Source organism: Notolepis coatsorum (genome assembly GCF_963971535.1).
Source record: "Notolepis coatsorum genome assembly, chromosome: 2".
In the NCBI taxonomy this organism is placed as follows: domain Eukaryota; kingdom Metazoa; phylum Chordata; class Actinopteri; order Aulopiformes; family Paralepididae; genus Notolepis; species Notolepis coatsorum.
Window position 1 is genome coordinate 81,759,195 of NC_140166.1, and position 26,215 is coordinate 81,785,409.

At 46.8% G+C, this 26,215-nt stretch overlaps 1 protein-coding gene across 1 annotated transcript in view; it reads right to left on the reverse strand.

Moving 5' to 3' along the window:
- plekha7b (pleckstrin homology domain containing, family A member 7b) overlaps positions 1-26,215 on the reverse strand; it is a gene marked incomplete at its 3' end in the record, with an annotated part of 266,506 nt that overhangs the window by 148,922 nt on the left and 91,369 nt on the right. Inside the window, 1 exon segment of the mRNA XM_084308243.1 lies at positions 1,338-1,449. Within this exon segment, the coding sequence (XP_084164369.1) occupies positions 1,338-1,449 (112 nt within the window).

Here is a 26,215-nt window from a genome sequence, read left to right on the forward strand (position 1 = left end):
CGAAAAGGAATTCCATTTTAGGGTGGATGTTCCATTTAAGAACTCAATATCAATTGAGCCTCTTTCGCAAAACACAAACATTGGCCTAATAGCATTGACCTGTAATTGGGGAGGACCGAGGATACACACACACACACACACACACACACACACACACACACACACACACACACACACACACACACACACACACACACACACACACACACACACACACACACACACACACACACACACACACACACACACACACACACACACACACACACACACACACACACACACACACACACACAAAACATGGCAGGTCAATACCGCTATTAGGGCTGTACCGAATGTATTTTTTTCTTTATTTTTATTTTTTTATTATCTTTTTCCCCCTCCTTTCTCCGATTTTTCTCCCATCCCATCGTTATGCCAATTCCCAACCCCCTTCCTGGTTGTTGCGCACTTTCCCCTACTGTTGGTCCGAGAGGCCGGAGACTGTCACATGCTTTCCTCCGACACATGTGCAGCCAGCCGGCAGTCAGCCTGGCCGCGCAGATTCTCACTGGGAGAGTGTAACGTGTGGGAGGCCGCACTACCTCTCTCCAGATCCTACCCTCGCTGAGCAGGCGCCCCGACCGAACTGTAGGGGTCGCTGTCCACAACGCCCAGGACCCACCCGCCAGCTTTCCCCCACCCCCTAATACTGCCAATTGTATTAGTGTGAACGGCCAGCCAAGCTGGTGACAACGCCGGGAGCTGGATTCGAACACGCGAACCCAGCGTCTCCAGCGTTGGTGACGAACGCAATCTCCGCTACGCCACCTGACCGCCCCCGAATGTCATTTTTTTAACATTCAAAGCTTCGATTGAAGTATTCGAACGAAGCTTCGAATGTCTATAATTTTTTTTTACAGCATACATTTTTATTTTTAAACTAAATTCTCAATTTGAATAAAGTGATTAATCTGATTAAATGAGTCTTTTTCTTTTATTAAATCAACTTTCTTTAATGAATATAACTCATCAGTTTCGTCAACATAAATAATCCAATAAGGGCACAGTTGGTATGAAAGTGATGGTGACGTCTTATAGTATAATATTATAATATTAGTGTAGCCTAATCTTTAACTGCAACTGTGAAGAAAACCCCCATTGGTTTAAACAGATTGAAAAGACACAAAAGATTTAAAAAAGAAAATTATTATTATTTTTTTTTTAATAAAAAATTCGAATGTTGATTTAGAATTCGAATGTCAACATTATGATCGAAGCTTCGAAGCTTCAAAGCATTCGGTACAGCCCTAACCGCTATAGTTATCTGAGAGAGAAAAGAGACGTGCAAGACTCACCTTTGACCCCGAGGTGGTGTCTACTGTCGTGCAGGCCAGAGCCACGCTGGACTCGCTAACCATGCTGGGAGCCCTCTGATTGGCCGCCGGCTTGGACATGCGGAATTCTATCCTGCACGGGGAGAAGGCGGGACCAGGAGAGAGGATCAATCAATAACGTGGACGGGACGAGCAGGAATGGTAGTGACTTAGTGAGCTACACTTGGCCCCCATTACTTGTAATGCGGGGGGGGGGGGGGGGGGGTAACAGCGGTAGAGCCCTGAGCTCAGCTTTTCAGATACGGAGGATATGACCTCTTCCTGACCCTGTCACGAGTGTCACGTGACCCCCTCACAGCCAATGGAACGTGGAAGCCTTTTGGTCCAGGCACTGAAGTACTGAGGCTGATGGAGGACGTGCAGTGTAATAGGCTACAGAGGAAGACTTTAACACAGATAGAGAGAGGGAGAGAGAGAGAGAGAGAGAGAGAGAGAGAGAGAGAGAGAGAGAGAGAGAGAGAGAGAGAGAGAGAGCCCACTTTAACACACACCCAGATAACCAAAGCAAAGCCTCATCAGGTTCAATTAAGCTAACACACAGATGAACTCAAACAGCTACGCACACACAACACACACACACACACATATAGACACACACAACACACACACACATTCCTACACGTACACTAACACAAAATAAACACATCCTCCTGTCGTTCTGGGTGGGGATCTCCTCTCTGTGTGTGATCTGACCTCTAAATAACATGAACCAGAGAGAGACATACGCCCACAAGCATACACACAACAAAGATACACACACACACACACACACACACACACACACACACACACACACACACACACACACACACACACACACACACACACACACACACACACACACACACACACACACACACACACACACATGTACAATACACTTGGCAGAGCGCCTACGCTTTCAACATAATCACACCTCATGCTTCCTCGTGAGTCACATCATTATATTGTTATGGCTATAGGAAATAATGACCTTGTTCCATCTCACTGACACAGACTCACTGCTACTAAGGTTATCAGAGAGCAATCAAGACTTTATTTTTTTTATTGTCATATTGTCATTCATGAGATGCAATCACAAGCATTCTGTCACATACAATCAAAGAGAAGCCGCCTATTCCCGGTCCTCGCTCCACAATGGTGGAACGAACCTCCCTCCCACCACAGTTAGGACAGCCGAAACACGACCCCGTCAACTAAAAACACACTTCTTCAATCAATATCTGAAATGAAACAATTATAATTTTTTTTTAAAATTAAATAAACACTAACCGTCTTCTACTATCATGCTTTCTTCCTAATATAGTAGGGGTGTAACGATGCATCGATTAATAGAAATGCATCGATTCTAATGTGACGATTCAACTGCATCGATTTGAAAATGTTAGAATCGATTATAATCTAAATGTATTATTATTTTTTTTTTTTTAATTATGTTTTTTTTTTTGTGTGTATTGTTTTTATTGACCTATATATAGTCCATTCATGCTGAGTGAATCAGTTCCCCCAGCCACATTTGTGTATAAACATTTTTTTGGGGAATTAACTGAACTGAATTTATCGAAAATGTATCGAATCGAATTGAATTGTGATCAAATGAAGAGATTTCATGATGCAACATTTCATGAAGAAACATTTCATGCAAAGTATTCTGTATTTCTGTATGACAAATAATAAAGAAACTTGAACTTGAACTTGAAGCATTGAATCGTTGCCTGAATAATCGTAATCGAAATTAATCGTTGTGAGGTTGCATCGTTACACCCTTATAATATACTAATATGTCTTTACTACTATGCACTCAACACTGCAGCACTCAACACTATATCACTCAACACTATATCACTCAACACTATATCACTCAACACTGCAGCACTCAACACTATATCACTCAACACTATATCACTCAACACTATATCACTCAACACTATATCACTCAACACTATATCACTCAACACTGTATCACTCATCACTGTAGCACTCAACACTATATCACTCAACACTATATCACTCATCACTGTATCACTCAACAATATATCACTCATCACTGTATCACTCAACACTATATCACTCAATACTATATCACTCATCACTATATGACTCAACACTATATCACTCATCACTATATCACTCAACACTATATCACTCAACACTATATCACTCATCACTATATGACTCAACACTATATCACTCAACACTATATCACTCAACACTATATCACTCAACACTATATCACTCAACACTATATCACTCATCACTGTAGCACTCAACACTATATGACTCAACACTATATCACTCAACACTATATCACTCAACACTATATCACTCAACACTATATCACTCAACACTATATCACTCAACACTATATCACTCTTCACTGTAGCACTCAACACTATATCACTCATCACTGTATCACTCAACACTATATCACTCAACACTATATCACTCAACACTATATCACTATATCACTCAACACTATATCACTCAATACTATATCACTCATCACTATATGACTCAACACTATATCACTCATCACTATATCACTCAACACTATATCACTCAATACTATATCACTCATCACTATATGACTCAACACTATATCACTCATCACTATATGACTCATCACTATATCACTCAACACTATATCACTCAACACTATATACTGCTGTATAATGCGCCGCTACGCTTTGCTCGCTTCATATCACGGCCGGGCAAATTAACATAGACTGACGTGAACTTTTGATCTCCAGCACTGTACGTCATGTCATTATCATTTGACTTAACTCAGAAGAACTTCTCAAAATTGAAATGGGGAGAGTCTGTCTGTTTACTGGCCGCTGCCAGGATTAATAGAATGCGACTTGGAGTTAAAATAACACATTTTACATTCTAGTCCAGATGTCAGACCCCAGTAAACAAATGTAACACATGTAAGAGGTATGTACTGTAAACACCTCATCCTGTTTACGGTTTTGTGATCTGTCTGGTACTGTGTCCATGCAGGCTCAGTGGGTGATCTGTCAGGTACGGTGTCCATGCAGGCTGATTGTAAACAGGATGTACAATTGCACAGAAACACCTTTGCTATCTATAACCTTAACCAGGATATTAGGTTGTATTGACAATATTAATGGACATGTACAGTATACGCAGTCATTGTTGTCAGATAATATATGGTTGTCTTCACACTCTATAGCTCCTGTAGCTACTTTGGCATATGTTCCAGTATTCCATCTCCTACTTTTGATGCATAGCCTGACTTCCTAGTCTGTAAGCTTAAAACCAGCAGGAAACCGTGCAGACCCACAGCGCTACCTGCGCATGCATCAGACAAAACATCCCTGGCAGATTGACCGTGACTAAGTGAGTGAGTGCAAATAAACATCCCTGCCAGATCGTCCGTGAGTGAGTGAGTGAGTGAGTGAGTGAGTGAGTGAGTGAGTGAGTGAGTGAGTGAGTGAGTGAGTGAGTGAGTGAGTGAGTGAGTGAGTGAGTGAGTGAGTGAGTGAATGAGCGAGTGGATGAGTGACTGAGTGACTGTGTGAGTAGATGAGTGAGTGGATGAGTGACTGAGTGAGTAGATGAGTGACTGAGTGAATAGATGAGTGACCGAGTGAGTAGATGAGTGACTGAGTGAGTGGATGAGTGACTGAGTGAGTGGATGAGTGACTGAGTGAGTAGATGAGTGACTGAGTGAGTGGATGAGTGACTGAGTGAGTAGATGAGTGACTGAGTGAGTGGATGGGTGAGCACAACTTGCGATGCAGAGCCCAGGCAGGCAGGCAGGCAGTCAGGCAGCCGTGAGAACACGTGACTCCTACTTCCAGCCTCACTCCCATCACACCAGACAGAAACAGAAAGGCAGCTAGGGTTCAACAGCTCTTTAATAATAAATGAACGGCTAAATGTCGGACAAACCGCAAACACAAAAGCCACCGTGGGGGACTTACAACTCAAAGCAAATTAAGGAGCCATGACACCTGCTAATCCTTCAACGGTCCGCCCGGCAGTTAAGACGTCACGGACCGTGTCCGAGGTAAGGCTGAGCCCAAACGTTCCAAGGTTTGGACCTTCGTTCGTTACGTTGGCACTCGAATCTTAATTAATGGGGTTGAACCTCCGCTTTTCTTTTCTTTTTTTCTTTCTTTATTTTACACAAAAAATATATATCAGAATGTGTTATATATCCGAATATCACAGTACTATGTTGTGTTTACAATAAATCAAAAGTCACTGGAGGGGTCACTGTCCATCATACATTATCAGGAAATGAATCAATCATGCAAAAAAGAGAGAGAGAGAGAGACTCACTCACACTCACCCGTCTTATTTCATAATACAACGTTTCCGAATGGACGTTTGGATTAAACCAAGTGTATTTCCCAGCGGGAACACAAGTTACTTAACGTCACACAGGTGTGTTATGCACGTTAAGCTATGCACGTTTAGCTTCCTAACGTGAAGATAGCAGGAGCAATCGGCCAACAAAAATGTTGTTTCAACAAATGGATTCACAAAATGGATTACCATCCAAACGTTATTGAAGCCTCCTGTGACCAGTAAGTACTTTATCTACTTCTAATAACCATTTATGGCCGCAGCAATATGCGCATAATGTTCTACGTTATATGCGTAAATGTGCGATATGTGCCTAAAGTAGGGATGTCCGATATTATCGGCCTACCGATATTATCTGCCGATATTGGCATACAAATGTGATATCGGAAAATATCGGTATCGGTTAAAAAAAAAATATATATATATATATATATTGTTTTTTTTTTACATTTATTTAACCTTTATTTACCCAGGCAAGCCAGTAATAACAAAATATTATTTTATTTATTGTCAAAGTATGCATAATGTTGTGTTAATTACACAACAAGAGATATGTAATGTTAATTACCTGAAATTATAAAAAAAAATTGGCGGGGGGAAACCCTGCATATATCGGTATCGGTTGATATCGGTTGATATCGGTTGATTTCGGTATCGGAAATTAAGAGTTGGACAATATCGGTATATCGGTATCGGCAAAAAAGCCAATATCGAGCATCCTTAGCCTAGACTCGACAGTACTGAACCAGAAAAATTATTTAGTAGCAACATTTTTGCATGACTTAAAAACGATGGTTCGAACGTTCGTTAGGGGAAAAACTGCCAAAATTCGAATCCCAAAAATAGGCTTCGGGGACAGCTCTAGTCCGAGGTAGGAGTCACGGCAAAGCCTGTCCCCGTGTGCAGTAGGTCATAGGCACAAGCACCACAGAGGAGGTACACCGTACACATATGACACAACAGTGGTGACCGTCACCGTTTAAGTATCTGCTCCTGTCGGCGCGTGGCCCTGGAGTCCCGGGGGAAAGGGCCGTTACAGATAGTGAGCGCTGATAACACTTTACAACTCCCCTGTGAAGTGTGACATGTAATGACTGACATGTCACAGCGCGATACTTCACGTCCCGTATGGGTATGGCGAGGGGGGGAGGGGGGCCTGGATGGGGGGGGGGGGTGGTGAGAGAGAGGGATGAAGTAAGGGGAGGGAGATAGAGAGAAAGAGAGTGAAGAAGGGAGAGAGAGAGAGGGATGGAGTGGAGTGGATAAGGAAAAGAGTGAGAAAGAGAGAGAGAGGGATGGAGGAAATAAGGGAGAGAGTGAGAGAGAGAGAGAGAGAGAGAGAGAGAGAGAGAGAGAGAGAGAGAGAGAGAGAGAGAGAGAATGAGAGAGAGTAATGACTAACAGCCGCAGAGATCAGTGACACCCAGCACAGCCATCATCCACATGGCTCAGCACAGCCATCATAATAATAATAATAATAATAATAATAATAATAATAATAATAATAATAATAATAATAATAATAATAATAATAATAATAATAATAATAATATAATAATAATAATAATAATAATAATAATAATAATAATAATAATAATAATAAATTGGATTTGTAGTGCACTTTTCGTTCACTAGGATCCCAAAGTGCTACAGGGTTAAAACATAGTTTAAATACATTTTATAATTATTTAGAGTCCTCGCTGTCAGGTGAAAAGAAGCGGCTGGCTATGACTCTACATGTATCGGAGGGGACATGTGATAGTATCTATCAACCCTCCCTAGACCGGCAAGTGGGGGGGAAATGCGCCCAACGACCAGGAAGGGGAGGGGGGAATTGGCATAATGAAAAAAATTGGGATGGGAGAAAAATACAGAAAAAAGGAGAAAAAGTAGATAAAAAAATAAATAAAAAAAAAACATAGTATAAACAGAAAATTAAAAACAACAGCACAAGAACAAATAAAATCACAAGAAATAGCTAGCAATCAAAGGCCTTTTGAAATGAGAATGTTTTCAGGCCTGTGGTGCCCTCAGCTGGATGGGGAGGCTGTTCCACAGGTGCGGTACAGCCAAGCAGAAGGTCCCCCATGGTGCAGAGCCTAATACTGGGGACCCGGAGGAGCAGGCTACCTGCAGATCTGAGGGTACGGGGTGGAGGATTGTGGAGTGATGAGTTCCTGAAGGTAGAGAGTGCGTGTCCGTTTATGCAGTTATAGGTGAGCAGCAGGATTTTGTAGTTGATCCGGGATGAGACGGGAGCCAATGTAGTGAGTGGACTCTCATCAGGATCCTGGCAGCGCTGTTTTGGATGTATTGCAGCTTTTGGATGCTCTTGCCAGGAATCCCGATGAAGAGTCCGTTACAGTAGTCCAGTCTTGAGGAGACAAAGGCATGGACAAGCTTCTCTGCGTCTGACAGGGTTAGAGTGGGACGGAGTTGGAGATATTTCTTAGGTGGATGTTGAAGGTCAGGTGGGGGTCAAACCGAACCCCCAGATTTGTGATCATCCAAAAAAATAAACACACCTGCTATCACTCACACATACAGCAGTGGTCTCCTAATCTGGAGGTTCCCGGTTTGAATCCCGCTCCTCCCAGGCAGCGTGTCAAAGTGTCCTTGAGCAAGACACTTAACCCCTAATTGCTCCCGATGAGCAGGTGGGCACCTTGCATGTTCGCCTCCGCCGTCGGTGTGTGAATGTGAGAGTGGGTGAATATGAGGAACAAATTGTAAAGCGCTTTGGATAAAAGCTGCTTATAAATGCACCATTTATTTAGGGACACAGAGACACATGCTCGCTCGCACGCATGCACACACACACACACACACACACACACACACACACACACACACACACACACACACACACACACACACACACACACACACACACACACACACACTCTGCCTCTCACAATTACAGTCAATCACATACAGTATAGCAACGCTTGCACGCAAAAGCTATTGTTAACTTCTTAAAAAGATTAAAAGTAGACTTGTGGGGGCGCACCACGTACAGCACTGCGGACCCGGTGACCTTTGCCGAATGTCTTCCCCCTTTATCCTCCCATACTTCCTCTCTCTCTCTACCGGACTGCCCGGTGAAAACCAATAAAATATCTACCAAAAACATAAAAAAAAAAGAAAAAAGGTAGACTTGTGTCTGATGTTTTGCATAAATAGCGATACTTCACATCACGTATGGGTATGGCGAGGGGGTGAGGGGCCTGGATGGGGGGGGGGGGGGGTGAGAGAGAGGGAAGAAGAGAGGGAGGGAGATAGAGAGAGAAAGAGAGTGAAGAAGGGAGAGAGAGAGGGGGATGGAGTGGAGTGGAGAAGGAAGAGAGTGAGAAAGAGAGAGAGAGAGAGAGAGAGAGAGGGATGTAAGGAATAAGGGAGAGAGAGAGCAGGAGAATAGATGACCACGCACGCAGGGCAGCGAGCCATGTTATCTGTAGGACAACACAGAGGCTCATTAAGCCTGCGTTGGTTATGTGCACCTCCCACAGCGGTGAGCCGTTCCAAACCAAGCGGTACTGATGATCGGTCAAGCCACGCATGCGTTCTTCACTAACGAACGAACGACGTGGGGGAAATGTCCCACGCGTCGTGCAGCGCCGCTGTAACTGAGGGGTACAATTCCCTGACTGTATTACTAGATATGATACTTACTACCACTACCTTTGTACTTTATATTCGGCCACCCAGTACTCGGCATAAATATATTATGATAAACACTCTCACGTAGATGAAACGGATCCAACACAAATGTACGAAGTCGAAGTATGTATTTATTCCTACACAGCAATGGTGTGTAGAGCAAGCACTTAATCACTTAATTACATTTATGAATTGAAATAGTATGCACTTTTATGGCAAAGAGTATTCGTCGGTATATCAATAGAGAATGTCCAATCTCTGATGGCGCAGGTGGTAAATATACGACCTGGAATAGTTAAGGAATAACAGCAATGATACTTTAATGATTATAAGACTGGATTCACTAGGGGGGTTAATCCGGTCGCTTGTAAGAAAAACAGGAGTAGGAGGGGGGGGGGGGTTAGAGTCTGGCTGCCTCGTCCGGCTAAGGGTATCCTGGGTGAACCCACAGTAGTGCAGTTCAATGCGCCAGCGATCCTTGGACCACAGATGAAAGCAGCTGGACTCTCTGTGGGCCGGCTCTCTCCGGTCCACGGAGGAGAGACGTGAAGCGACCTCGTCTTGCAGAGCGCCTCCTCACCTTGCGTCCTCTCCAGGGGGGGGGGGGTTCCAACACACGGCAGTGTCGGGGGTCTTTATCCATGGAATAATCACTGTACACAAAGCATAATCCGTGCCTGGGAAGGCGGGCTGTCGTCGGTAGAATAATCCGGTATGCAGGTCCACTCGCTCGTCGGCTCTGGGGCTCCTCGGGTGCAGCCTCACATGGGGTCGGCCACCCTGGATAAGCAGCCAGTTCTCTGCCCGAAACGATGGGGTACTGACTACGATAGTATTCTCACCGCACGAAGCACTACATATGAATAGACTATTTATCAGCTTAATAGACTACGTCCAACTCGACGATATAGTGCCAAATATGACTATTCAAATATTAATATACACGATGTCTCAATACCGATGGTAGGCCGAACTTGGCCTTACTCCCACACGTGGCGTCGCGGGGAGGCTTTACGTCTGTCACTCTATTGGAGGGTAAGAAACTGGACTAAAAAGGAAGTCCTACTTTAGTAGCGCAGTATATATACGCACTATGAACAAATAGTACCGTTAGTGGTGCGGTAGCCAGATTCCTACGCGGAACTAGGACTTGTTCGTACATGTTGAGCGGTACGTTTGAACTGGGTCTGGGGGGTATGGCAGCCTGGCACCAAGGTCTCGACCAATAGTAGAATGGAGACTATTATGGGATGTTCAGTAGGCTAGAATGGATATTCAATGCATATTGGACAAGGAATATACAAGGGATATCAAGGAATATTAGAGAATATACAAATACAATTAAATATATATATATAATAAATATATATATTCGGTTTAATCTGGCCCTTCACAACAGCCACCCCCTGATTGGTCCCAGACCTAATCAGTTAAGCAGAGACAGATTAATCGCGTTGTCTATTTACACATAAGGGTTTGCTGTAGGGGTCAGTCAACTTCACAAAGTCATATGGTTATAGGGTCATGGTCATCATCGATTGTGTCTGGGAGTCGGGGCAGTTCTATGAGCCTCGCCACGGGACGGGTGTAAGTGCGACCCTGGACAAGCACTTCAGCTGCTCGGACCTTGCCGTCGGCACCGGTGATCACTTTGCTTACGCGGCCGGCCGGCCACATAGCTCTGGGCAGTGATTGATCAATAATCATGACGACTGTTCCTTCTGTCAAATTGTCTCTCTCCTTTACCCACTTCTGGCAGGTCTGTAGAGACGGTAGGTAGTGTAGTAGGAAACTGCTCCAAAACTTGTCGGCTAATACTTGGCTGTACCTCCACATTCGTCGGCCGTTCGCTTCTTCAGGCCGGTACATTGTCTGGGGTAACGCGGGATCTAGCCGCCCCATCAGGAGTGTGTTGGGGGTAACTGGGTCGATATCCGCCACATCGCTGGAGACGTAGCCGAGGGGCTTAGAGTTCAATACTCCCTCAATCTCCGTGAGGACTGTCATTAGGACTTCTTCCGCCACAGTCTGGGCCCCAAGTACTGCGTACAGGGCTGTCTTTATGGAACGCACTTCCCGTTCCCAAGTACCACCGAAGTGGGGTGCGTTTGGGGGGTTGAATTGGAAGTCAATCTGTGCTGGAGCGAGGTGGGTCTTAAGTTCTGGGCCCATAGCTTGGAAGCTCTCTCTCAGCTCTCTTTCGCCGCCTTTGAAGTTTGTCCCATGATCGGACAATAGTGTAGACGGTCTTCCTTTCCGTGATGTGAATCTACGGAAGGCCATAAGGAATGAGTCTGTGCTCATGGTCGGGAGAAGCTCGATGTGTATCGCTCTGGTGGTCATGCATTTGAATACAATACCCCACCGCTTCTCGGTTCCTCTTCCTTTCTTTATGTGCAGCGGGCCAAAGCAGTCCATACCCGTTGAGTGGAATGGCTTGTCACCGATTCGGAGGCGACATGGAGGAAGGTCAGCCATCCTTGGTATGCTGGGCTGCGCGCGCCACTTGCGGCAGTCTAGACATGTTCGCTGGAAGCGTCGTACCGCCTCTCTTCCTTGTAGGATCCAGTAACGACGTCTGATCTCCGTGAAGACTCTTTCTGCTCCTGCGTGATGTACATCCTCATCGTATTTCTTTATAATCAGCTCTGTGACCTTGTGTCGGCTGTTCAATACGATCGGGTATTTAATGTCATCCGGTAGATTGGGGGCTCTGCGTAGGCGACCACCCACTCTGATGAGGGTATGAGCGTCGCTCTCGGGGGCCAGATGAATTAATCTGCTGTCGGATGGGACGGGCTTTCCTCCCTGTAGACAGGCCAATTCATCGGGGAACGAGTCTCTCTGGGCTCGCTGCAGTAGAAGCAATTCTGCTTCCTCGTAGTTAGCTGCTGACATTTCAGCGGGGGACTTACACTCCGGGTGGTGCCGCAGGAATGTCCTTTGTTGTGCACTCTCTATGGTAGTGCAATCATCTATGTTGGGGTCTGCGGAGATAACAGTGCTCAATCCACAGAACACAGGCTTCTTATTCTCAGCCTCCTCCTGACTGGCTTCCCTCGGGATAGGCGTGGGCCACTCTCCTTCGGGGAGCTTTAGGAATGCTGGGCCGTCACTGTAGACATTGCGACGGGTGAGGTCATCTAGGGGCATTCCCCGGGTGATGACGTCAGCTGGGTTCTGTTTTGTATCAACGTAGCGCCACTCTGTTTCTCCGGTTAACTCTTCGGTTAAGTCTTGAATCTCGGTGACTCTGACTCCCACGAAGACTTTGTACTTGCATGAGTCCGATTTGATCCAGGCGAGTACTGTCGTGGAATCTGACCACAGGATTGTTCTAGACACCGGTATGGTGAGCTCACGTTGGATGAGCGTGGCTAGGTGCGCTCCGGCTAGGGCTGCGCAGAGCTCTAGGCGTGGGATAGATTGTTGCTTGCGTGGGGCTATTCTCGAGCGGGCGAGAACAAATGCTGTGTAGATCTCTCCCCCCTCTTCTTGGGCCCGCAAGTAGGCTACTGATCCGTATGCGACCTCTGAGGCGTCACTGAAGACGTGTAAGTCCATTTTACATGTCTCTGGCCTCACCGTGGGTGGGAAGTAGCTTCGGCGCATATTAACGCCTGGGAGTGAGTGGAGCTCCATCTCCCACTCTCTCCAGGTGGATGCAAGGTGTGCGGGAATGGGGTCGTCCCAGCCCTGGTCCTTGTCCCACAATGCTCGTACAATCATTTTTGCCCTGGTGGTGTACGGTAGAATACATCCTAGCGGGTCATATTGTCGGGCGAGTGTTGTGTACACACTCCGTCTGGTGGTCGGCGCCGCCGCCGGCCTTCCCTGCTCCGTAGTCAGGGGCTTGTGTCTGTAGTGAAGCGAATCTGTTTTGAATCGCCACACCAATCCCAGGGTCATCTCCTGGGCTTCTCCCGGGATTGTAGCCATCCAGGTCTCGCTGCTGGCTGCCTTGTCCTCGGAGGAGAGGCTGCGCAGTACTTGCGGATCGCTGCTGGCCCACTGCCTGAGATCAAAGCCGCCTTTGATCAATGAGGCGCGGAGTTTAATCAGGAGAGCCTCGGCTTCTTCCTGGGTTGAAAGGCTTTGTAGACAGTTGTCTACGTAGAAGCTGTTCTTTACGCTGTGTCGGACCTCTTCGTCCGCTGCTGGGTCCTCTGCTACATGTTTCTGTAGTGCAAATGTAGCACAGCAGGGGCTGCACGTCGTTCCGAAGGGGAGGACTTCCCATTGGTAGATGGCTGGGTGCTCATCTCCTGGCTTCTCTCTCCATAGGAACCGTAACAGGGGCTTGTCCTCCTCTACTAATCTCACCTGCAGGAACATTCCTTTAATGTCCCCGCTGATGGCCACCTTTTCCTGGCGGAAGCGGAGTAGAACGCCGAGTAGGGAGGGGCCGAGTGTGGGACCGGGCAGTAACTCTTTATTCAGATTTTGGGATCCGATCTGGTAGCTGCAGTTAAATACTATGCGGTCTTTACCGTTGTGATGGACCTTGTGGTGAGGCACGTACCACGATTCAGTGGTCTGGTCAGCCTCTTTAATGTCCATCTTTGTGACGTGTCCCGCTGTGATGAGCTTCTCAATCTCAGCGCGGTATACACTCTCTTGGGCGGGGTTCTTGGCTAAGCGCCGCTCCGTGTTCAGCAGGTACCGTTCTGTGGCGTCTGTCTTGGCGTGGAAAGTAGGCATTCCTTCTCGCCGCAGGAGTGGCGTGGCGTATCTCAACACGCCGTTGACCGGGACTCTCTTGGTCCCTGTCTCGAGGAGGTGAATGGCGTAAATGTCATCTTTAGAGCGAATGTCTTTCTTTCCGTTCTTAAAGGGCATTTGTTCCAAGGTCCATAACCGCTCTACGTGTTGCAGGAGTGCGGTTTCTCCCTCTGTGACTCGGGAGTGGAGACATCTAGTGGCTGTACTTCGGTTGAGAGATTTGGCAAGCGGGCCTTGGAGAGTCCATCCCAAACGGGTCTCGACTGCTGCAGGACAGCCTCGGGGTCCGGTATGAACCCGGTCTATCGGGACAATGAGGTCTGCATGGTCGGAGCCTATCAACAGGGTCGGCATAGCATTGTCTATGAGCGGGATCGGTAACTTGCGCAGATGTGCATATTTCTCCATCAGCTTGGCGACGGGGTATGTGTACCGCGACAGTCCTATTTCTTGGCTGGTGAAAGCGTCTGTAATCTGGTACCGTCGCTCAGGCTGGCCGCTTGCTGCGATAGAGAATGAGACATTCTCGCCCTTTATCGTCTTCAAATCTCGTCTTATTGTCCGAATTGTCATTTGGGTTTTGCTTCCCCGCAGCCCTAGCTGGGCCGCAGCGGAGGCGAGCAGAAGGGTCTTCTCTGACCCGTCATCGAGGACGGCGTAAGTGTCCAGGACTTTATTCTGGTAGCTTAGTGTCACACGCACTACTTTTAGGAGTACTCGGGCTCCACTGCTGCTGGCGGGATCGATGTACATGACGCTCGCTTTGCTGCTGGATGGTGCGGGTGAAGGGCGCCGTCTGTTACTGTCGTGAAGTATGTCCAGATGGGCTCCATCGCACTTGGTGCACCTTTTCTTTAAGCGGCATTCGGCTGCCATGTGTGAGCGCGCACAGCGAAAACAGCGCTTGTTGGACTTTATCCATTGACTTGCTTCCTCCGCGTTCAGCTTGGGGAAGGAGTCACATTGCGCTAGCCAGTGTTCTTTCTCACAGTAGGGGCACACTATCTTCCACTTCTCCGTTCTGGAGGGGGTACTGTGGCTCCTGCTGCTCGGTACTGACTCCGATTGGTGCATCACAGTCACCGATCTTCTTCCATCATTTAGTCGTCTGGTTCCTTCTCTGGAGCCAGGGGTGCTCCGTCCGAATGTATCTAGCCGTAGGCTGCTGACTTCTCTCGCCAGGAAGTCTGCTAGATCGAGGAGGTTCGGTTCGGGGCCATTCGGGTCTCGGTGGTCTCTCTGCCGCCTAAAACGCTCCTGTCGAGCGGGCGGCAGCTTCTCCAAGATCCTTTCCACATTTGAGTTGGCGTAAAGTTCATGCCTCCCCTTCTCTCTCTGCGCTCCCAACATCCCTACCAGGGACTGCACTCTGATGGACAGGTCGTCCAGTGCTCGATTGTCTATTGCTGGGGGTAAGCGGTCGATGTGTCGGATCTCCTGGATCACGTAATCCCATATGCGCCCATACCTCTGGTCCAATGCTACCAGCGCTGCTGTGTATGGGGTGGTGGAAGTCGCGTAGGCGAGCGCTATATTATGTGCGCGGGGTACCTTTAAGTGCTTCAGTAGGATGGCGTATTTATGGCGTTCATCCAATACATCCACCAACATGGTCTCCAGACACATGCGGAGTTCTGTATACTGGGCCCGGTTCTCTTGGGTGAAGTCGGGTACCATAGGCGTGCCAATGTATGACGCTGACTGTGGATACATCGGCGAGCGTTGGGGGAGAGGCCTCCTAGGCGAGTCTCCTCCCGCTCCTTGGTATGGGCTGGTACCGGCAGTGTACCATGGCCCGCTTGTCCAGGTGCTGTTCCTCGGTGCGGGTCGTGCGTCGTGCTCACCCGGGTATAGAGTCGGGGGTCTGTAGCGCAGCTCCGCGGGAGTATAGCCTGGGCTGTACCGGACCTCCTGGTCCGGTAGAGTACTGTGCTGTCGTCGGGCGTGGTTCTCCTCCTCTTCCTCTTCGTCTTCAGTTAGGTCATCCAGTGCTTGTAGTCTCTGGTTTAGCCTCTCCACAGGATATGCTGCTCCTTCCCGGTTGCTAGGTCTCGCTTGGACGGGTGGGGGGAGGTGGTCTGTGGGGGGTATAGACCTCGTCTGTTGGTCAAGTTCAGGGTTGTTTACTCGGCTAGGGGATGCCGCCCTGGAGGTGTGTCTAGACGAGTTCCTGGAGCCTCTGGCGGAGGGAGAGGGTGTTGTCCGTCTGATCAGCTGTTCTATTAGTTGCGCTTGCTGTCTGTCGCGCTCTGCGTCCCGTAGAGCACCAGCAGCTGCTCGCTGGCTGTCTGCTCGGTCTCGGGCCACATTCTCTTCCCTCTGAATGCGTCTTATTTCTAGACGTATATGCTCTTCTTCGCTCCGCTGCTGGATCTGCAGTCGGTCGCGTTCAGCAGCGGCGTTCAGGCTGATGAGGAAGGCCTGCTGTAGGGTCCTCTCTGCCTCGCTGGGAGAAGGCGGTTGTATAGGGGAGCCTTCCCTCGGGGTACTCCTTGCGGAGCCTTGGAGCTCTATCTCCACGGTGCTCTCCCCGTCTTCTTCCGTGCCGAGTTCTCTCTCGGTAGCGTTGTATTCCTCCCGGGACTCATCGGGGACTACTTCTTCAGTACTGGCGGGGTGTGAAGTCATGTCTGGTTCCCACTGGTCCCCACCGTGAACTTGGTCAGTTACATTAGAACCCGTAGGGGCCTCTATGGTCGGGGTAGTCTGGGCGTTGGGGTTAGACATACTTTTACTTTCTAGTTTTACCGCGTTTACTGTTAGTAGAAGACTAGGTTGTTGACTGACAGCGTAAGCCTCTAAGTACTGAGGGAGCCGTCGTTCGCGCTGCGGGCGTTGGTTAGGAGGATCGTTTCGTGGAGTGTTCATCATAGGCCATTTCAATATTAATAACACTATATTAATATTACACTAATTACCCTCCGGCTCGAAGGACCAATTGTAACTGAGGGGTACAATTCCCTGACTGTATTACTAGATATGATACTTACTACCACTACCTTTGTACTTTATATTCGGCCACCCAGTACTCGGCATAAATATATTATGATAAACACTCTCACGTAGATGAAACGGATCCAACACAAATGTACGAAGTCGAAGTATGTATTTATTCCTACACAGCAATGGTGTGTAGAGCAAGCACTTAATCACTTAATTACATTTATGAATTGAAATAGTATGCACTTTTATGGCAAAGAGTATTCGTCGGTATATCAATAGAGAATGTCCAATCTCTGATGGCGCAGGTGGTAAATATACGACCTGGAATAGTTAAGGAATAACAGCAATGATACTTTAATGATTATAAGACTGGATACACTAGGGGGGTTAATCCGGTCGCTTGTAAGACAACAGGAGTAGGAGGGGGGGGGGGGTTAGAGTCTGGCTGCCTCGTCCGGCTAAGGGTATCCTGGGTGAACCCACAGTAGTGCAGTTCAATGCGCCAGCGATCCTTGGACCACAGATGAAAGCAGCTGGACTCTCTGTGGGCCGGCTCTCTCCGGTCCACGGAGGAGAGACGTGAAGCGACCTCGTCTTGCAGAGCGCCTCCTCACCTTGCGTCCTCTCCAGGGGGGGGGGTTCCAACACACGGCAGTGTCGGGGGTCTTTATCCATGGAATAATCACTGTACACAAAGCATAATCCGTGCCTGGGAAGGCGGGCTGTCGTCGGTAGAATAATCCGGTATGCAGGTCCACTCGCTCGTCGGCTCTGGGGCTCCTCGGGTGCAGCCTCACATGGGGTCGGCCACCCTGGATAAGCAGCCAGTTCTCTGCCCGAAACGATGGGGTACTGACTACGATAGTATTCTCACCGCACGAAGCACTACATATGAATAGACTATTTATCAGCTTAATAGACTACGTCCAACTCGACGATATAGTGCCAAATATGACTATTCAAATATTAATATACACGATGTCTCAATACCGATGGTAGGCCGAACTTGGCCTTACTCCCACACGTGGCGTCGCGGGGAGGCTTTACGTCTGTCACTCTATTGGAGGGTAAGAAACTGGACTAAAAAGGAAGTCCTACTTTAGTAGCGCAGTATATATACGCACTATGAACAAATAGTACCGTTAGTGGTGCGGTAGCCAGATTCCTACGCGGAACTAGGACTTGTTCGTACATGTTGAGCGGTACGTTTGAACTGGGTCTGGGGGGTATGGCAGCCTGGCACCAAGGTCTCGACCAATAGTAGAATGGAGACTATTATGGGATGTTCAGTAGGCTAGAATGGATATTCAATGCATATTGGACAAGGAATATACAAGGGATATCAAGGAATATTAGAGAATATACAAATACAATTAAATATATATATATAATAAATATATATATTCGGTTTAATCTGGCCCTTCACAACAGCCGCAAAACAACACTCTCAAAGTGAACGGGGGTGTAAAGCGGGGTGTCATTAGAAGCCGGCGACCGGCGAAATCCACCTCCCTTTGTGAAGCGCCGTAATTCAGCTGAGCCGACAGACCCCGCTCTTCCTTTGCTTACGACAGGAAACCGCGTCTCTCACCTCCCTCCCTCCCTCCCTCTCCCTCTCTCTCTGAGCCCCTGCCGCTACGCCCCTGCATTGTTTTCGTCCTGAGGATGAAAGGAGCAGGAAGAAACAGCAGTGTTCCCTAGCAGCATGCGGCATCCTCCCTCTGAAGCTGAGAGGAGGAGGAGGAGGAGGAGGAGGAGGAGGAGGAGGAGGAGGAGGAGGAGGAGGAGGAGGAGGAGGAGGAGGAACAGGAAAGGAGCCGGGACCACTGCTGTTTCTTCCTGCTCCTCTAGCGGTGCCTCCGTCTGAAGCTGAGAGGAGGAGGAGGAGGAGGAGGAGGAGGAGTTGAGGAGGAGGAGGAGGAGGAGGAGGAGGAGGATGAGGTGGGCAGTGGGCCTGTGTGCCAGAGGCTGAGTGCTCGGGGAGGAGGGAGAAGGAGGCTCCACGGCGGAACAATACCCGGCTCCACTGTGTCGGATGATGCCGCGTTGCGTTGGACCGCCGCCAACGACTACCCTGCCTCACCGGGGGGACCTTCTGCTGCTTTATGTGACGCTTTTATCCTGTTTACCTCCTTCTGCTGCTTTATGTGACGCTTTCATGCTGTTTACCTCCTTCTGCTGCTTTATGTGACGCTTTCATACTGTTTACCTCCTTCTGCTGCTTTATGTGACGCTTTCATGTTGTTTACCTCCTTCTGCTGCTTTATGTGAAGCTTTCATGCTGTTTACCTCCTTCTGCTGCTTTATGTGAAGCTTTCATACTGTTTACCTTCTGCTGCTTTATGTGAAGCTTTCATACTGTTTACCTCCTTCTGCTGCTGCTTTATGTGAAGCTTTCATACTGTTTACCTCCTTCTGCTGCTTTATGTGACGCTTTCATGTTGTTTACCTCCTTCTGCTGCTTTATGTGAAGCTTTCATGCTGTTTACCTCCTTCTGCTGCTTTATGTGAAGCTTTCATACTGTTTACCTTCTGCTGCTTTATGTGAAGCTTTCATACTGTTTACCTCCTTCTGCTGCTTTATGTGAAGCTTTCATGCTGTTTACCTCCTTCTGCTGCTGCTTTATGTGACGCTTTCATGCCGTTTACCTTCTGCTGCTTTATGTGAAGCTTTCATGCTGTTTACCTCCTTCTGCTGCTTTATGTGAAGCTTTCATACTGTTTACCTCCTTCTGCTGCTTTATGTGAAGCTTTCATGCTGTTTACATCCTTCTGCTGCTTTATGTGAAGCTTTCATGCTGTTTACATCCTTCTGCTGCTTTATGTGAAGCTTTCATACTGTTTACCTCCTTCTGCTGCTTTATGTGAAGCGTTCATGCTGTTTACCTCCTTCTGTTGCTTTATGTGAAGCTTTCATGCTGTTTACCTCCTTCTGCTGCTTTATGTGAAGCTTTCATACTGTTTCCCTCCTTCTGCTGCTTTATGTGAAGCTTTCATGCTGTTTACCTCCTTCTGCTGCTTTATGTGAAGCTTTCATACTGTTTACCTCCTTCTGCTGCTTTATGTGAAGCTTTCATACTGTTTCCCTCCTTCTGCTGCTTTATGTGACGCTTTCATGCTGTTTACCTCCTTCTGCTGCTTTATGTGAAGCTTTCATACTATTTACCTCCTTCTGCTGCTTTATGTGAAGCTTTCATACTGTTTACCTCCTTCTGCTGCTGCTTTATGTGAAGCTTTGAGAGAGAGGGAAGAAGAGAGGGAGGGAGATACAGAGAGAAAGAGTGAAGAAGAGAGAGAGAGAGGGTTGGAGTGGAGTGAAGAAGGAATCTAGTGAGAAAGAGAGAGAGAGGGATGTGGGAAATAATGGAGAGAGAGAGGGGGATGTCTCTCCACCACCTCTCTCTCACCTCCCCCTCTATCTCACCCCGCCCTCTCTCTCTCCACCACCTCTCTCATCCCCCCTCTCTCTCTCCACCACCTATCTCTCTCACCTGCCCCTCTCTCTCACCCAGCCATCTCTATCTCTCTCACCCACCCCTCTCTCTCTCACCTACCCCTCTCTATCTCTCAGCACCTCTCTCTCACCACCGCTCTCTTTCACCTACCTCTCTCTCTCTCTCTCTCTCTCACCACCCCTCTCTCTCTCTCTCACCACCTCTCTCTTTCTCACCTCCCCCTCTCTCTCTCACCTCCCCCTCTCTCTCACCCACCCCTCTCTCTCTCCCCCCCCCCCCCTCTCTCTCACTTACCCCTCCCTATCTCTCTCACCACCCCCTCTCTCACCCCACCACCTCTTTTTCACCTCCCCCTCTCTCTCTCACCACCCCCTCTCTCCCCCTCTCCCCTTTCTCTCCATCACTCGTTCACCCAGTGCAGCTGTAATTGCAGGAAGACAAGTTATTTGAGAGGGAGGCACCTGTGGAGAGCTGACATATGGACCACATGGCCGATAATCAATGAGGGAGTCAGAGCCCTCAGGACAGGGGGGGGGGGGAGCTTCCTTCCAGAGCTCTGCTCACTGCCCTCAATACGACACCTGTCTATGGGGAACAGAGCGGGGACGAGATGGGCCAGGAGCCCAGGACCTACTTTCCTCCACAGATCTGGGTCTAGGCAGATTGAAGGCCACATCGTTGCCATGATAGTAAACAGCAGCAGCGTGTTGCTGACTGCGTTTAACATGGACATTGCTGTTCCAGATGCAAGCTGCTAATGTCCCGCTTAAGGCCTCAGACGGAAAAAATAAGGTGCTTATGTGAATTTCCGTTATACCTTATCACCGTTATTATCCCTGAGTACAGAATATTGAGAGTATTACCATGGAAACGGAGGCGATACAGACCACAAAACCCAACAGTAAACAGGATTATGTCAGTCTCTCCCGGCTAATATAGGCATTTCCCAGGGAATCCTATTTGAGTTGCTCATATCCGGGATATGAGCTTATTCCAGATTTATGGTGATTATAAACTGGCTATGGCATGTGCCAAATCAAAAACATGACCTCAATATATTTGGGTGCATGTAAACATAGTCACTGTACAAGCTGTACGGAGTGAGCTCATCCCTGCATAGCATTGCTTAGCGAGACGCCACTACACGTGCTATAGATAACATATTTATGTAGAGTCATCGTTTAACAAAAATAATACATCCACAGAGCTTTTAGAAAGGTGCGCAATAAAAGTATTTAAATAATTGTTTTAATGATTAATTAAGGAATTTATCGTTTTAACTCTTTCATTACCACACTACCAAATGGTTAACCCTTTCACTGCGACAATACAAAAGGTTAACCCTTTCACTGCCAACCTACAGAAGGTTAACCCTTTCACAACCACACTACAGAAGGTTAACCCTTTCACTACCACACTACAGACAGTTAACTGGCCAAGCTGCTACAGGTACGGGAACAAGCGTTTGAGAACCACGGGGCGAAGGTTTGTAACAAAAACTATTTTAAGCACTAAAAGATTTTGTGAAATGTATACATGGGCAAAGGAAAGAGGACTTAACAAAGTTGTTTAGATCAGTGGTTCTCAACCTGTGGTATGCGTACCAGCGGTGGTACTTGGCCCCCCTGCTGGTGGTACTTGAAAATAAATAAATAAAGAATTATTATAATTTTTTTATAAAAAAAATATTTTATAATTATTTGTTTGTGTCCGCAGTCATGCCACTGAACTTAGAAGAAGGCCAGGCCAGTGTTTCTAGTTGCGGCGGCGCGATAATTAGATAACCTAAGTGGGGAACAACCAACCAGGAGATCACTGTGACAGAGAGTAATGCAGTCTAAACAGTCATAAATCTTTTATTCAATTTCAGCCCCAAAAAAATTTGTAATGTCAGATAAAAAAATGAAATACCCCCACTTTTCTGAAAAGAGTTGTTGTTAAATCTGACATTACAAAAAACAAAAAATCCATCAAAATCAGTGTTGTTGCTAATCATTGACACATGCTAGCCTGTAATAATCTCCCCCAGAAAATCGACTTTGCATTTGATAGATTGAAAAATACATCTAAAGGGTAACATTTTTTAAAATTCCTGCACCAGAATGCAGGAAATGAAGTCTTTGTAACAAAAAAATTCCTGGTGGGGGACCCCCAGACCCCCTGCTTAAAAAGTGGCCTTTTATTTCCTGGTCTGAATTATTTCCCCAGTCCGGCCCTGCTTATGTGAGTTGTCAATGGACAACAACATGCTGTGTGTGAGAGTGTGAGAGAGAGAGAGAGAGAGAGAGAGAGAGAGAGAGAGAGAGAGAGAGAGAGAGAGAGGAGAGAGAGAGAGAGAGAGAGAGAGAGAGAGAGAGAGAGAGAGAGAGAGAGAGAGAGAGATTGGATGAAATACTGTACGGTTGTTATTTTGTTCATAATGTTCTCATTTGCTGTGTGATAATGATGGTTATTATTCTGTTATTAATGTTCTCACTGTGTGTGTCACTTACTGTGTGTGTGAGAGAGTGTGTGTGTGAGGGAGAGAGTATGTTTGAATTAAGTACATTTGCTGAAATACAGTTGTTCTTAATTATCTCACTTGCTATGTGAGAATGTTAGTTATTATGTTCTCAATGCCCCTTTCATTGTACGAGAATTGTGTGGAAGAGTTTGCTAGTTCTAGTGCTACCCCTTTGTTCATTGTGGCTGTGTTTGACAAAAGTTAACAATAAATAATGCTACAGTATTAGGAATACGTTTGCCTCCTGCGTGAACTGTGCATAGCTGAATAGACTGTATTTTAACGTCGGTCATATGGTGGTACTTGGAGAGCCAGATACGTTCTCAGGTGGTTTGATTTGATTTGATGTTTTTTATTTTCGTGTCTTACATACAGGTGTATGCCCAGCCCATATGGGCTTACAAGACACATAACAATAAGTATATAATAATATATTTTACCAATTACTTAACAAATGACATATAGACCAAGATGGCCACAAGAATAAGAAAATACAAGAAAATACAATAAAACGTAATATAACACAAGCTGTACGCAATGTAAATAAACAAAGAAACAAGAGGAATTCAAATACAATTATATAGGATACAGTGTGTTTTGTCTCAAGTGCCATGCCTTCTCCAAAAATCCTGCAAAACCGAAGATGTCCTCCACAAAAAAACAACTCAACATACAACTCTCAGACTGCCAAAACAAATCCGGATTTACAATTTGAATTTTCTCAAATAAAGCCCTCCTCAAAGCGGTGTACAAAGGGCAATAAAAAACAAAATTATATTCATCCTCCACCACTCCCAGATCACACAGAACACACAACCGCTCCTCATCAGGTTTACCCTGGAATCTACCCACTTCCACAGCCAATGGCAGGGTGCCAGACCTCAACTGGGCACACAGAGACCTCCGTCTTCTCTTTAAGTTTAACATTACATAAGGTTCAGTAAAATACAAATTTTTAATTGCAACATATTTTCTAAGTTTAGGTTTTTTCCAAATCTCCACCTTCCACTTATCCTGATGGATTGTTGATAATTTTGTTTTAATTATGTGAACTTTACACTGCAGATTGTTCATAAAAATCATACCAGGTGGTACTTGGTGTAAAAAGGTTGAGAACCACTGGTTAGATGAACATGTGATTCCTCTCCATACCGGAAAGGTCTGACGCTGTTCTCAGTACGGCCCCACAGAGCTCAAGCCCGGCCTTTCCAAAGAGAGACACAACCATTCCGTTTACTATGGACAATATGCAAAGTAAGGGCACATTAACGTGTGAATCCCTGACGGTGTACAAATCCACGGCTCAACAGCGCCGAGCGAGGGATGAAGGACGGTTAAGGGAGGAGGAGGGGAGGCGGATGATGATGAATCACAATCAGCCGCGATGTAGCTAACGCCTCTGAAGCGCAGGGGAATGTGGTCTCGAAAAAATGCCCCAGTAAACACTGAGGAAACCTGAGCTCCGCGATCCCACAAGCAGCCACATGACAGCCAACCCATGAGTGCGGCACGGTGGTGTAGTGGTTAACACTGTCGCCTCACAGCTAGAATGTCCAGGGTTCGATTCCCGCTTGGGGACCAGGTTTCCGTGTTGCCAGGTACCCAGGTGGGGTATCTCCCAGGCCTTTCTGTGTGGAGTTTGCATGTTCTCCCTCCATGCTCGCAAGGGTTTCCCCTCCCGATAAGATAAACCCAATGGAAAAACATGCACAACAGATCGCTAACGCTGTTGCGTCCCTGACGAAGACGGACAGGAGCACTTGGATTGGTCCCCGGAGCGCGGCCCCACGCCGACGCCCCTATCTGCTCCCGGCTGGCCTTGGGGGGAAGGACGACGGGATGGGTCAAGTGCAGAGACTCAATCGCATCGGTGACCCAACTAACTGCATGTGTGTGTGTTACTGTGTGTGTGCCGCTCATCGCATGTGTGTGTCTGCCTGCATGCCGAATAAAGACTTCTCCAAAGTCCAATTATTATTATTATTATTATTATTATTATTATTATTATTATTATTATTATTATTATTATTATTATTATTATTATTATTATTATTATTATTATTATTATTATTATTATTATTATTATTATTCCAGATTTACGGTGATTATGAACTGGCTATGGCATGTGCCACCTCAAAAACATGTCCCCAATATATTTGTAATATTAAGGGTGCATGTCACTGTCCAAGCTGTACGGAGGAGCTCATCCCTGCTTACCGAGACGCCACTACACGTGCTATAGATAACGTTTTTATGTAGAGTAATCGTTTAACAAAAATAATACATCCACAGAGCTTTTAGAACGGTTATTTTTAGAAAATAATGATTAATTGTGGAATTTATCGTTTAAAAAATGTTGGCGGGTCCAAAATCAATGTTGTTGTTTACATGTTTACATGCCCTCCCTACTCGCCGTGCCTCCATGTGGAAGGGACCTGCTTGGATAAACGCTGTAGTGCGACATCTAGTCGATTTCAAGCATTTGTTACTAATTGTAGAGTTCAGTTATTCTTCCCAAAACTACACGTTGCAGCTTTAATCTTTTCGTTACACTGGAAAACACACCATTCATATAAACGTCTATGTACTAAATACAACGTATATATGAATAAGATTAATCAAGGGATGCTGGCTGACTCAGCGTATGACAAACCCGAGCTCCGCGATCCCACAAGCAGCTCCGCGCGACACCCAGCTAGCTCAAACACGATCACACTCCCTGCTGCTCCGCGCGCCCTAGAGCCGCCATTAAACCTCAACAACTTCCCCCCGAGACGAGCGACAGACCGGCATGAATAATGAACTAGCGAGGAGACGCGGGGGCACAGATCCTGGCCAAGCTGTCGCCCCTGTGATTATAATGAATAATGCCGCGTGAAGGCAACGGTTTAGTTTCCCCTCAAAGTGACGAAGCAAATTCAGAGGCACCTTTTTTTTTGGGAAACGGCGTAAGGAAGGCAACTGTAATTAGTTGCGTTTCCAGCTGCCGGTCGACGCCGAGGAACTCGGAATGAAGCTCCTTCGGAAAACGTGTGATTAAATCCGCGAGGAGGATGAGGGAGACAGGAAGTGATTACTGGAGGGGAGGGCAGAGTCGTGCTTTTGTGTCAGCTCCTCTTGGCCCTGTTTCGCTATGTCTGAAAATGAATAATACATTTGAAATACATTGTCCAAAACCACTTTTGCTGACCAGCTGATCAGTCATATGAGCCGACAAA